Source organism: Electrona antarctica, assembly GCF_951216825.1.
Source record: "Electrona antarctica genome assembly, contig: scaffold_483, whole genome shotgun sequence".
NCBI lineage: Eukaryota > Metazoa > Chordata > Actinopteri > Myctophiformes > Myctophidae > Electrona > Electrona antarctica.
Genome location: NW_027638020.1, coordinates 30001 through 42642, shown reverse-complemented (window position 1 = coordinate 42642; position 12642 = coordinate 30001). Strand labels below are relative to the sequence as shown.

At 41.7% G+C, this 12642-nt stretch overlaps 1 protein-coding gene across 1 annotated transcript in view; it reads right to left on the bottom strand.

Moving 5' to 3' along the window:
* LOC306918456 (neurexin-3a-like) overlaps positions 1 to 12642 on the bottom strand; it is a gene marked incomplete at its 3' end in the record, with an annotated part of 42278 nt that overhangs the window by 17866 nt on the left and 11770 nt on the right. Inside the window, exon 3 of the mRNA XM_079531358.1 lies at positions 12047 to 12067. Within this exon, the coding sequence (XP_079387484.1) occupies positions 12047 to 12067 (21 nt within the window). The remainder of the gene's footprint in view (positions 1 to 12046; positions 12068 to 12642) is intronic.

Genomic DNA, 12642 nt, shown 5'->3' with positions numbered 1-12642 from the left:
GAGAGTATTGTTGTCGTACTATAGAGAGCGACTGTGAGAGTATTGTTGTCGTACTAAGAGAGCGACTGTGAGAGTATTGTTGTCGTACTAAGAGAGCGACTGTGAGAGTATTGTTGTCGTACTATAGAGAGCGACTGTGAGAGTATTGTTGTTGTACTATAGAGAGCGACTGTGAGAGTATTGTTGTCGTACTATAGAGAGCGACTGTGAGAGTATTGTTGCCGTACTATAGAGAGCGACTGTGAGAGTATTGTTGTCGTACTAAGAGAGCGACTGTGAGAGTATTGTTGTCGTACTAAGAGAGTGACTGAGAGTATTGTTGTCGTACTATAGAGAGCGACTGTGAGAGTATTGTTGTCGTACTATAGAGAGCGACTGTGAGAGTATTGTTTACGTACTAAGAGAGCGACTGTGAGAGTATTGTTGTCGTACTATAGAGAGTGACTGTGAGAGTATTGTTGTCGTACTATAGAGAGTGACTGTGAGAGTATTGTTGTCGTACTAAGAGAGCGACTGTGAGAGTATTGTTGTCGTACTATAGAGAGCGACTGTGAGAGTATTGTTTACGTACTAAGAGAGCGACTGTGAGAGTATTGTTGTCGTACTATAGAGAGTGACTGTGAGAGTATTGTTGTCGTACTATAGAGAGTGACTGTGAGAGTATTGTTGTCGTACTATAGAGAGTGACTGTGAGAGTATTGTTGTCGTACTATAGAGAGTGACTGTGAGAGTATTGTTGTCGTACTAAGAGAGCGACTGTGAGAGTATTGTTGTCGTACTATAGAGAGCGACTGTGAGAGTATTGTTGTCGTACTATAGAGAGTGACTGTGAGAGTATTGTTTACGTACTATAGAGAGCGACTGTGAGAGTATTGTTGTCGTACTATAGAGAGCGACTGTGAGAGTATTGTTTACGTACTAAGAGAGTGACTGTGAGAGTATTGTTGTCGTACTATAGAGAGCGACTGTGAGAGTATTGTTTACGTACTAAGAGAGTGACTGTGAGAGTATTGTTGTCGTACTATAGAGAGTGACTGTGAGAGTATTGTTGTCGTACTATAGAGAGTGACTGTGAGAGTATTGTTGTCGTACTATAGAGAGCGACTGTGAGAGTATTGTTGTCGTACTATAGAGAGCGACTGTGAGAGTATTGTTGTCGTACTATAGAGAGCGACTGTGAGAGTATTGTTGTCGTACTATAGAGAGTGACTGTGAGAGTATTGTTGTCGTACTAAGAGAGTGACTGTGAGAGTATTGTTGTCGTACTATAGAGAGCGACTGTGAGAGTATTGTTGCCGTACTATAGAGAGCGACTGTGAGAGTATTGTTGTCGTACTAAGAGAGCGACTGTGAGAGTATTGTTGTCGTACTAAGAGAGTGACTGAGAGTATTGTTGTCGTACTATAGAGAGCGACTGTGAGAGTATTGTTGTCGTACTATAGAGAGCGACTGTGAGAGTATTGTTTACGTACTAAGAGAGCGACTGTGAGAGTATTGTTGTCGTACTATAGAGAGTGACTGTGAGAGTATTGTTGTCGTACTATAGAGAGTGACTGTGAGAGTATTGTTGTCGTACTAAGAGAGCGACTGTGAGAGTATTGTTGTCGTACTATAGAGAGCGACTGTGAGAGTATTGTTTACGTACTAAGAGAGCGACTGTGAGAGTATTGTTGTCGTACTATAGAGAGTGACTGTGAGAGTATTGTTGTCGTACTATAGAGAGTGACTGTGAGAGTATTGTTGTCGTACTATAGAGAGTGACTGTGAGAGTATTGTTGTCGTACTATAGAGAGTGACTGTGAGAGTATTGTTGTCGTACTAAGAGAGCGACTGTGAGAGTATTGTTGTCGTACTATAGAGAGCGACTGTGAGAGTATTGTTGTCGTACTATAGAGAGTGACTGTGAGAGTATTGTTTACGTACTAAGAGAGCGACTGTGAGAGTATTGTTGTCGTACTATAGAGAGCGACTGTGAGAGTATTGTTTACGTACTAAGAGAGTGACTGTGAGAGTATTGTTGTCGTACTATAGAGAGCGACTGTGAGAGTATTGTTTACGTACTAAGAGAGTGACTGTGAGAGTATTGTTGTCGTACTATAGAGAGCGACTGTGAGAGTATTGTTTACGTACTAAGAGAGTGACTGTGAGAGTATTGTTGTCGTACTATAGAGAGTGACTGTGAGAGTATTGTTGTCGTACTATAGAGAGTGACTGTGAGAGTATTGTTGTCGTACTATAGAGAGCGACTGTGAGAGTATTGTTGTCGTACTATAGAGAGCGACTGTGAGAGTATTGTTGTCGTACTATAGAGAGTGACTGTGAGAGTATTGTTGTCGTACTATAGAGAGTGACTGAGAGTATTGTTGTCGTACTATAGAGAGCGACTGTGAGAGTATTGTTGTCGTACTATAGAGAGCGACTGTGAGAGTATTGTTTACGTACTAAGAGAGCGACTGTGAGAGTATTGTTGTCGTACTATAGAGAGCGACTGTGAGAGTATTGTTTACGTACTAAGAGAGCGACTGTGAGAGTATTGTTGTCGTACTATAGAGAGTGACTGTGAGAGTATTGTTGTCGTACTATAGAGAGTGACTGTGAGAGTATTGTTGTCGTACTATAGAGAGTGACTGTGAGAGTATTGTTGTCGTACTATAGAGAGTGACTGAGAGTATTGTTGTCGTACTATAGAGAGCGACTGTGAGAGTATTGTTGTCGTACTATAGAGAGCGACTGTGAGAGTATTGTTTACGTACTAAGAGAGCGACTGTGAGAGTATTGTTGTCGTACTATAGAGAGCGACTGTGAGAGTATTGTTTACGTACTAAGAGAGCGACTGTGAGAGTATTGTTGTCGTACTATAGAGAGTGACTGTGAGAGTATTGTTGTCGTACTATAGAGAGTGACTGTGAGAGTATTGTTGTCGTACTATAGAGAGTGACTGTGAGAGTATTGTTGTCGTACTATAGAGAGTGACTGTGAGAGTATTGTTTACGTACTAAGAGAGCGACTGTGAGAGTATTGTTGTCGTACTATAGAGAGCGACTGTGAGAGTATTGTTTACGTACTAAGAGAGCGACTGTGAGAGTATTGTTGTCGTACTATAGAGAGCGACTGTGAGAGTATTGTTTACGTACTAAGAGAGCGACTGTGAGAGTATTGTTGTCGTACTATAGAGAGCGACTGTGAGAGTATTGTTTACGTACTAAGAGAGCGACTGTGAGAGTATTGTTGTCGTACTAAGAGAGTGACTGAGAGTATTGTTGTCGTACTATAGAGAGCGACTGTGAGAGTATTGTTGTCGTACTATAGAGAGCGACTGTGAGAGTATTGTTGTCGTACTAAGAGAGCGACTGTGAGAGTATTGTTGTCGTACTAAGAGAGCGACTGTGAGAGTATTGTTGTCGTACTATAGAGAGCGACTGTGAGAGTATTGTTTACGTACTAAGAGAGCGACTGTGAGAGTATTGTTGTCGTACTATAGAGAGTGACTGTGAGAGTATTGTTGTCGTACTATAGAGAGTGACTGTGAGAGTATTGTTGTCGTACTATAGAGAGTGACTGTGAGAGTATTGTTGTCGTACTATAGAGAGTGACTGTGAGAGTATTGTTGTCGTACTAAGAGAGCGACTGTGAGAGTATTGTTGTCGTACTATAGAGAGCGACTGTGAGAGTATTGTTGTCGTACTATAGAGAGTGACTGTGAGAGTATTGTTTACGTACTAAGAGAGCGACTGTGAGAGTATTGTTGTCGTACTATAGAGAGCGACTGTGAGAGTATTGTTTACGTACTAAGAGAGTGACTGTGAGAGTATTGTTGTCGTACTATAGAGAGCGACTGTGAGAGTATTGTTTACGTACTAAGAGAGCGACTGTGAGAGTATTGTTGTCGTACTAAGAGAGTGACTGTGAGAGTATTGTTGTCGTACTAAGAGAGCGACTGTGAGAGTATTGTTTACGTACTAAGAGAGCGACTGTGAGAGTATTGTTGTCGTACTATAGAGAGTGACTGTGAGAGTATTGTTGTCGTACTAAGAGAGTCACTGTGAGAGTATTGTTGTCGTACTAAGAGAGCGACTGTGAGAGTATTGTTGTCGTACTAAGAGAGTGACTGTGAGAGTATTGTTGTTGTACTATAGAGAGCGACTGTGAGAGTATTGTTTACGTACTAAGAGAGCGACTGTGAGAGTATTGTTGTCGTACTATAGAGAGTGACTGTGAGAGTATTGTTGTCGTACTAAGAGAGTGACTGTGAGAGTATTGTTGTTGTACTATAGAGAGTGACTGTGAGAGTATTGTTGTCGTACTAAGAGAGCGACTGTGAGAGTATTGTTGTCGTACTATAGAGAGTGACTGTGAGAGTATTGTTGTCGTACTAAGAGAGTGACTGTGAGAGTATTGTTGTCGTACTAAGAGAGTGACTGTGAGAGTATTGTTGTTGTACTATAGAGAGCGACTGTGAGAGTATTGTTTACGTACTAAGAGAGCGACTGTGAGAGTATTGTTGTCGTACTATAGAGAGTGACTGTGAGAGTATTGTTGTCGTACTATAGAGAGCGACTGTGAGAGTATTGTTTACGTACTAAGAGAGCGACTGTGAGAGTATTGTTTACGTACTAAGAGAGCGACTGTGAGAGTATTGTTGTCGTACTATAGAGAGCGACTGTGAGAGTATTGTTTACGTACTAAGAGAGCGACTGTGAGAGTATTGTTTACGTACTAAGAGAGCGACTGTGAGAGTATTGTTGTCGTACTAAGAGAGTGACTGTGAGAGTATTGTTGTCGTACTAAGAGAGCGACTGTGAGAGTATTGTTTACGTACTAAGAGAGCGACTGTGAGAGTATTGTTGTCGTACTAAGAGAGCGACTGTGAGAGTATTGTTTACGTACTAAGAGAGCGACTGTGAGAGTATTGTTGTCGTACTATAGAGAGCGACTGTGAGAGTATTGTTGTCGTACTATAGAGAGCGACTGTGAGAGTATTGTTGTCGTACTAAGAGAGTGACTGTGAGAGTATTGTTGTCGTACTAAGAGAGTGACTGTGAGAGTATTGTTGTCGTACTATAGAGAGTGACTGTGAGAGTATTGTTGTCGTACTAAGAGAGCGACTGTGAGAGTATTGTTGTCGTACTAAGAGAGCGACTGTGAGAGTATTGTTGTCGTACTATAGAGAGCGACTGTGAGAGTATTGTTTACGTACTAAGAGAGCGACTGTGAGAGTATTGTTGTCGTACTATAGAGAGTGACTGTGAGAGTATTGTTGTCGTACTATAGAGAGTGACTGTGAGAGTATTGTTGTCGTACTATAGAGAGTGACTGTGAGAGTATTGTTGTCGTACTATAGAGAGTGACTGAGAGTATTGTTGTCGTACTATAGAGAGCGACTGTGAGAGTATTGTTGTCGTACTATAGAGAGCGACTGTGAGAGTATTGTTTACGTACTAAGAGAGCGACTGTGAGAGTATTGTTGTCGTACTATAGAGAGCGACTGTGAGAGTATTGTTTACGTACTAAGAGAGCGACTGTGAGAGTATTGTTGTCGTACTATAGAGAGTGACTGTGAGAGTATTGTTGTCGTACTATAGAGAGTGACTGTGAGAGTATTGTTGTCGTACTATAGAGAGTGACTGTGAGAGTATTGTTGTCGTACTATAGAGAGTGACTGTGAGAGTATTGTTTACGTACTAAGAGAGCGACTGTGAGAGTATTGTTGTCGTACTATAGAGAGCGACTGTGAGAGTATTGTTTACGTACTAAGAGAGCGACTGTGAGAGTATTGTTGTCGTACTATAGAGAGCGACTGTGAGAGTATTGTTTACGTACTAAGAGAGCGACTGTGAGAGTATTGTTGTCGTACTATAGAGAGCGACTGTGAGAGTATTGTTTACGTACTAAGAGAGCGACTGTGAGAGTATTGTTGTCGTACTAAGAGAGTGACTGAGAGTATTGTTGTCGTACTATAGAGAGCGACTGTGAGAGTATTGTTGTCGTACTATAGAGAGCGACTGTGAGAGTATTGTTGTCGTACTAAGAGAGCGACTGTGAGAGTATTGTTGTCGTACTAAGAGAGCGACTGTGAGAGTATTGTTGTCGTACTATAGAGAGCGACTGTGAGAGTATTGTTTACGTACTAAGAGAGCGACTGTGAGAGTATTGTTGTCGTACTATAGAGAGTGACTGTGAGAGTATTGTTGTCGTACTATAGAGAGTGACTGTGAGAGTATTGTTGTCGTACTATAGAGAGTGACTGTGAGAGTATTGTTGTCGTACTATAGAGAGTGACTGTGAGAGTATTGTTGTCGTACTAAGAGAGCGACTGTGAGAGTATTGTTGTCGTACTATAGAGAGCGACTGTGAGAGTATTGTTGTCGTACTATAGAGAGTGACTGTGAGAGTATTGTTTACGTACTAAGAGAGCGACTGTGAGAGTATTGTTGTCGTACTATAGAGAGCGACTGTGAGAGTATTGTTTACGTACTAAGAGAGTGACTGTGAGAGTATTGTTGTCGTACTATAGAGAGCGACTGTGAGAGTATTGTTTACGTACTAAGAGAGCGACTGTGAGAGTATTGTTGTCGTACTAAGAGAGTGACTGTGAGAGTATTGTTGTCGTACTAAGAGAGCGACTGTGAGAGTATTGTTTACGTACTAAGAGAGCGACTGTGAGAGTATTGTTGTCGTACTATAGAGAGTGACTGTGAGAGTATTGTTGTCGTACTAAGAGAGTCACTGTGAGAGTATTGTTGTCGTACTAAGAGAGCGACTGTGAGAGTATTGTTGTCGTACTAAGAGAGTGACTGTGAGAGTATTGTTGTTGTACTATAGAGAGCGACTGTGAGAGTATTGTTTACGTACTAAGAGAGCGACTGTGAGAGTATTGTTGTCGTACTATAGAGAGTGACTGTGAGAGTATTGTTGTCGTACTAAGAGAGTGACTGTGAGAGTATTGTTGTTGTACTATAGAGAGTGACTGTGAGAGTATTGTTGTCGTACTAAGAGAGCGACTGTGAGAGTATTGTTGTCGTACTATAGAGAGTGACTGTGAGAGTATTGTTGTCGTACTAAGAGAGTGACTGTGAGAGTATTGTTGTCGTACTAAGAGAGTGACTGTGAGAGTATTGTTGTTGTACTATAGAGAGCGACTGTGAGAGTATTGTTTACGTACTAAGAGAGCGACTGTGAGAGTATTGTTGTCGTACTATAGAGAGTGACTGTGAGAGTATTGTTGTCGTACTATAGAGAGCGACTGTGAGAGTATTGTTTACGTACTAAGAGAGCGACTGTGAGAGTATTGTTTACGTACTAAGAGAGCGACTGTGAGAGTATTGTTGTCGTACTATAGAGAGCGACTGTGAGAGTATTGTTTACGTACTAAGAGAGCGACTGTGAGAGTATTGTTTACGTACTAAGAGAGCGACTGTGAGAGTATTGTTGTCGTACTAAGAGAGTGACTGTGAGAGTATTGTTGTCGTACTAAGAGAGCGACTGTGAGAGTATTGTTTACGTACTAAGAGAGCGACTGTGAGAGTATTGTTGTCGTACTAAGAGAGCGACTGTGAGAGTATTGTTTACGTACTAAGAGAGCGACTGTGAGAGTATTGTTGTCGTACTATAGAGAGCGACTGTGAGAGTATTGTTGTCGTACTATAGAGAGCGACTGTGAGAGTATTGTTGTCGTACTAAGAGAGTGACTGTGAGAGTATTGTTGTCGTACTAAGAGAGTGACTGTGAGAGTATTGTTGTCGTACTATAGAGAGTGACTGTGAGAGTATTGTTGTCGTACTAAGAGAGCGACTGTGAGAGTATTGTTGTCGTACTAAGAGAGCGACTGTGAGAGTATTGTTGTCGTACTATAGAGAGCGACTGTGAGAGTATTGTTGTCGTACTATAGAGAGTGACTGTGAGAGTATTGTTGTCGTACTAAGAGAGCGACTGTGAGAGTATTGTTGTCGTACTATAGAGAGCGACTGTGAGAGTATTGTTGTCGTACTAAGAGAGCGACTGTGAGAGTATTGTTGTCGTACTAAGAGAGCGACTGTGAGAGTATTGTTGTCGTACTATAGAGAGCGACTGTGAGAGTATTGTTGTCGTACTATAGAGAGTGACTGTGAGAGTATTGTTGTCGTACTATAGAGAGTGACTGTGAGAGTATTGTTGTCGTACTAAGAGAGCGACTGTGAGAGTATTGTTGTCGTACTAAGAGAGTGACTGTGAGAGTATTGTTGTCGTACTATAGAGAGTGACTGTGAGAGTATTGTTGTCGTACTAAGAGAGTGACTGTGAGAGTATTGTTGTCGTACTAAGAGAGTGACTGTGAGAGTATTGTTGTCGTACTATAGAGAGTGACTGTGAGAGTATTGTTGTCGTACTAAGAGAGTGACTGTGAGAGTATTGTTGTCGTACTATAGAGAGTGACTGTGAGAGTATTGTTGTCGTACTAAGAGAGCGACTGTGAGAGTATTGTTGTCGTACTAAGAGAGTGACTGTGAGAGTATTGTTGTCGTACTATAGAGAGTGACTGTGAGAGTATTGTTGTCGTACTAAGAGAGCGACTGTGAGAGTATTGTTGTCGTACTAAGAGAGCGACTGTGAGAGTATTGTTGTCGTACTATAGAGAGCGACTGTGAGAGTATTGTTTACGTACTAAGAGAGCGACTGTGAGAGTATTGTTGTCGTACTAAGAGAGCGACTGTGAGAGTATTGTTGTCGTACTAAGAGAGCGACTGAGAGAGTATTGTTGTCGTACTATAGAGAGCGACTGTGAGAGTATTGTTTACGTACTAAGAGAGCGACTGTGAGAGTATTGTTGTCGTACTAAGAGAGCGACTGAGAGAGTATTGTTGTCGTACTATAGAGAGCGACTGTGAGAGTATTGTTGTCGTACTAAGAGAGTGACTGTGAGAGTATTGTTGTCGTACTATAGAGAGTGACTGTGAGAGTATTGTTGTCGTACTATAGAGAGTGACTGTGAGAGTATTGTTGTCGTACTAAGAGAGCGACTGTGAGAGTATTGTTGCCGTACTATAGAGAGCGACTGTGAGAGTATTGTTGTCGTACTAAGAGAGTGACTGTGAGAGTATTGTTGTCGTACTAAGAGAGCGACTGTGAGAGTATTGTTGTCGTACTATAGAGAGCGACTGTGAGAGTATTGTTGTCGTACTATAGAGAGCGACTGTGAGAGTATTGTTGTCGTACTATAGAGAGCGACTGTGAGAGTATTGTTGTCGTACTATAGAGAGCGACTGTGAGAGTATTGTTGTCGTACTAAGAGAGCGACTGTGAGAGTATTGTTGTCGTACTAAGAGAGTGACTGTGAGAGTATTGTTGTCGTACTAAGAGAGTGACTGTGAGAGTATTGTTGTCGTACTAAGAGAGCGACTGTGAGAGTATTGTTGTCGTACTATAGAGAGTGACTGTGAGAGTATTGTTGTCGTACTATAGAGAGCGACTGTGAGAGTATTGTTGCCGTACTATAGAGAGCGACTGTGAGAGTATTGTTGTCGTACTAAGAGAGTGACTGTGAGAGTATTGTTGTCGTACTAAGAGAGTGACTGTGAGAGTATTGTTGTCGTACTAAGAGAGTGACTGTGAGAGTATTGTTGCCGTACTATAGAGAGCGACTGTGAGAGTATTGTTGTCGTACTATAGAGAGCGACTGTGAGAGTATTGTTGTCGTACTAAGAGAGCGACTGTGAGAGTATTGTTGCCGTACTATAGAGAGCGACTGTGAGAGTATTGTTGTCGTACTATAGAGAGCGACTGTGAGAGTATTGTTGTCGTACTAAGAGAGCGACTGTGAGAGTATTGTTGTCGTACTAAGAGAGCGACTGTGAGAGTATTGTTGTCGTACTATAGAGAGCGACTGTGAGAGTATTGTTGTCGTACTAAGAGAGCGACTGAGAGAGTATTGTTGTCGTACTAAGAGAGCGACTGAGAGAGTATTGTTGTCGTACTATAGAGAGCGACTGTGAGAGTATTGTTGTCGTACTAAGAGAGTGACTGTGAGAGTATTGTTGTCGTACTAAGAGAGCGACTGTGAGAGTATTGTTGCCGTACTATAGAGAGCGACTGTGAGAGTATTGTTGTCGTACTAAGAGAGCGACTGTGAGAGTATTGTTGTCGTACTAAGAGAGTGACTGTGAGAGTATTGTTGTCGTACTAAGAGAGCGACTGTGAGAGTATTGTTGTCGTACTAAGAGAGCGACTGTGAGAGTATTGTTGCCGTACTATAGAGAGCGACTGTGAGAGTATTGTTGTCGTACTATAGAGAGTGACTGTGAGAGTATTGTTGTCGTACTAAGAGAGCGACTGTGAGAGTATTGTTGTCGTACTATAGAGAGTGACTGTGAGAGTATTGTTGTCGTACTAAGAGAGTGACTGTGAGAGTATTGTTGTCGTACTAAGAGAGTGACTGTGAGAGTATTGTTGTCGTACTAAGAGAGCGACTGTGAGAGTATTGTTGTCGTACTAAGAGAGCGACTGTGAGAGTATTGTTGTCGTACTATAGAGAGCGACTGTGAGAGTATTGTTGTCGTACTAAGAGAGCGACTGTGAGAGTATTGTTGTCGTACTAAGAGAGCGACTGTGAGAGTATTGTTGTCGTACTATAGAGAGCGACTGTGAGAGTATTGTTGTCGTACTATAGAGAGTGACTGTGAGAGTATTGTTGTCGTACTAAGAGAGCGACTGTGAGAGTATTGTTGTTGTACTATAGAGAGCGACTGTGAGAGTATTGTTGTCGTACTAAGAGAGCGACTGTGAGAGTATTGTTGTCGTACTAAGAGAGCGACTGTGAGAGTATTGTTGTCGTACTAAGAGAGCGACTGTGAGAGTATTGTTGTCGTACTAAGAGAGTGACTGTGAGAGTATTGTTTACGTACTAAGAGAGTGACTGTGAGAGTATTGTTGCCGTACTATAGAGAGTGACTGTGAGAGTATTGTTGTCGTACTAAGAGAGTGACTGTGAGAGTATTGTTGCCGTACTATAGAGAGTGACTGTGAGAGTATTGTTGTCGTACTAAGAGAGCGACTGTGAGAGTATTGTTTACGTACTAAGAGAGCGACTGTGAGAGTATTGTTGTCGTACTATAGAGAGTGACTGTGAGAGTATTGTTGTCGTACTAAGAGAGCGACTGTGAGAGTATTGTTGTCGTACTATAGAGAGCGACTGTGAGAGTATTGTTTACGTACTAAGAGAGTGACTGTGAGAGTATTGTTGTCGTACTATAGAGAGTGACTGTGAGAGTATTGTTGTCGTACTAAGAGAGCGACTGTGAGAGTATTGTTGTCGTACTAAGAGAGCGACTGTGAGAGTATTGTTGTCGTACTAAGAGAGCGACTGTGAGAGTATTGTTGTCGTACTATAGAGAGCGACTGTGAGAGTATTGTTGTCGTACTAAGAGAGCGACTGTGAGAGTATTGTTGTCGTACTAAGAGAGCGACTGTGAGAGTATTGTTGTCGTACTATAGAGAGTGACTGTGAGAGTATTGTTGTCGTACTATAGAGAGCGACTGTGAGAGTATTGTTGTCGTACTAAGAGAGCGACTGTGAGAGTATTGTTGTCGTACTAAGAGAGCGACTGTGAGAGTATTGTTGTCGTACTAAGAGAGCGACTGTGAGAGTATTGTTGTCGTACTAAGAGAGTGACTGTGAGAGTATTGTTGTCGTACTAAGAGAGCGACTGTGAGAGTATTGTTGTCGTATTGTTGTCGTACTAAGAGATAGAATGCTGGGACCCTGAATTTATATTGTAAAATCAATGTTAATTTAACTCTGAGAGTGTACAAATACTCTCAGAGTTAAAGATCCATAATGGTCCATTTGGTTCCATTTGTACACTCTCAGAGTCACAGACCCATAAGGGTCCATTTGGTTCCATTTGTACACTCTCAGAGTTACAGACCCATAAGGGTCCATTTGGTTCCAAACTATCCTTTAGCTGGGGACCCCCTGGAACTCCCTCAAGGACCCCTGAGCGTCTGTATATATTTAATTTGAAAATCCTGAGGACTGTATAGATTGTTGACGTTCTCTTGATGAAAAACTCACCTGGTGAATTGGAGTTGACTTCTGAAACACAGAGAGAGAGAGAGAGAGAGAGAGAGAGAGAGAGAGAGAGAGAGAGAGAGAGAGAGATCACTCTTAGTACTTTGCATGTTTGTCTGTCATGCAAATAAACCAAATAATTCATAGAGAAATAAACACTATATTTATTACTTTGCATGTTTGTCTGTCATGCAAATAAAACCCATTCATAGAAAAACCCACACGATATTTCCATACAGAGGTTGGCATTAAGCCAAACCGTTTTGCATGTCATTAGAATATACAGTAGGACAGAGGATTTCACAATAAAAGCTGTGTCAGTGGACAGTTCACCTTTCACAATAAAAGCGTTAAGTGTCAGTGGACATAAACCTTTCACAATAAAAGCGTTAAGTGTCAGTGGACATAAACCTTTCACAATAAAAGCTTCAGCGTCAGTGGACATTCACCTTTCACAATAAAAGCTTCAGCGTCAGTGGACATTCACCTTTCACAATAAAAGCTTCGGTGTCAGTGGACATTCACCTTTCACAATAAAAGCTTCAGCGTCAGTGGACATTCACCTTTCACAATAAAAGCATTAAGTGTCAGTGGACATT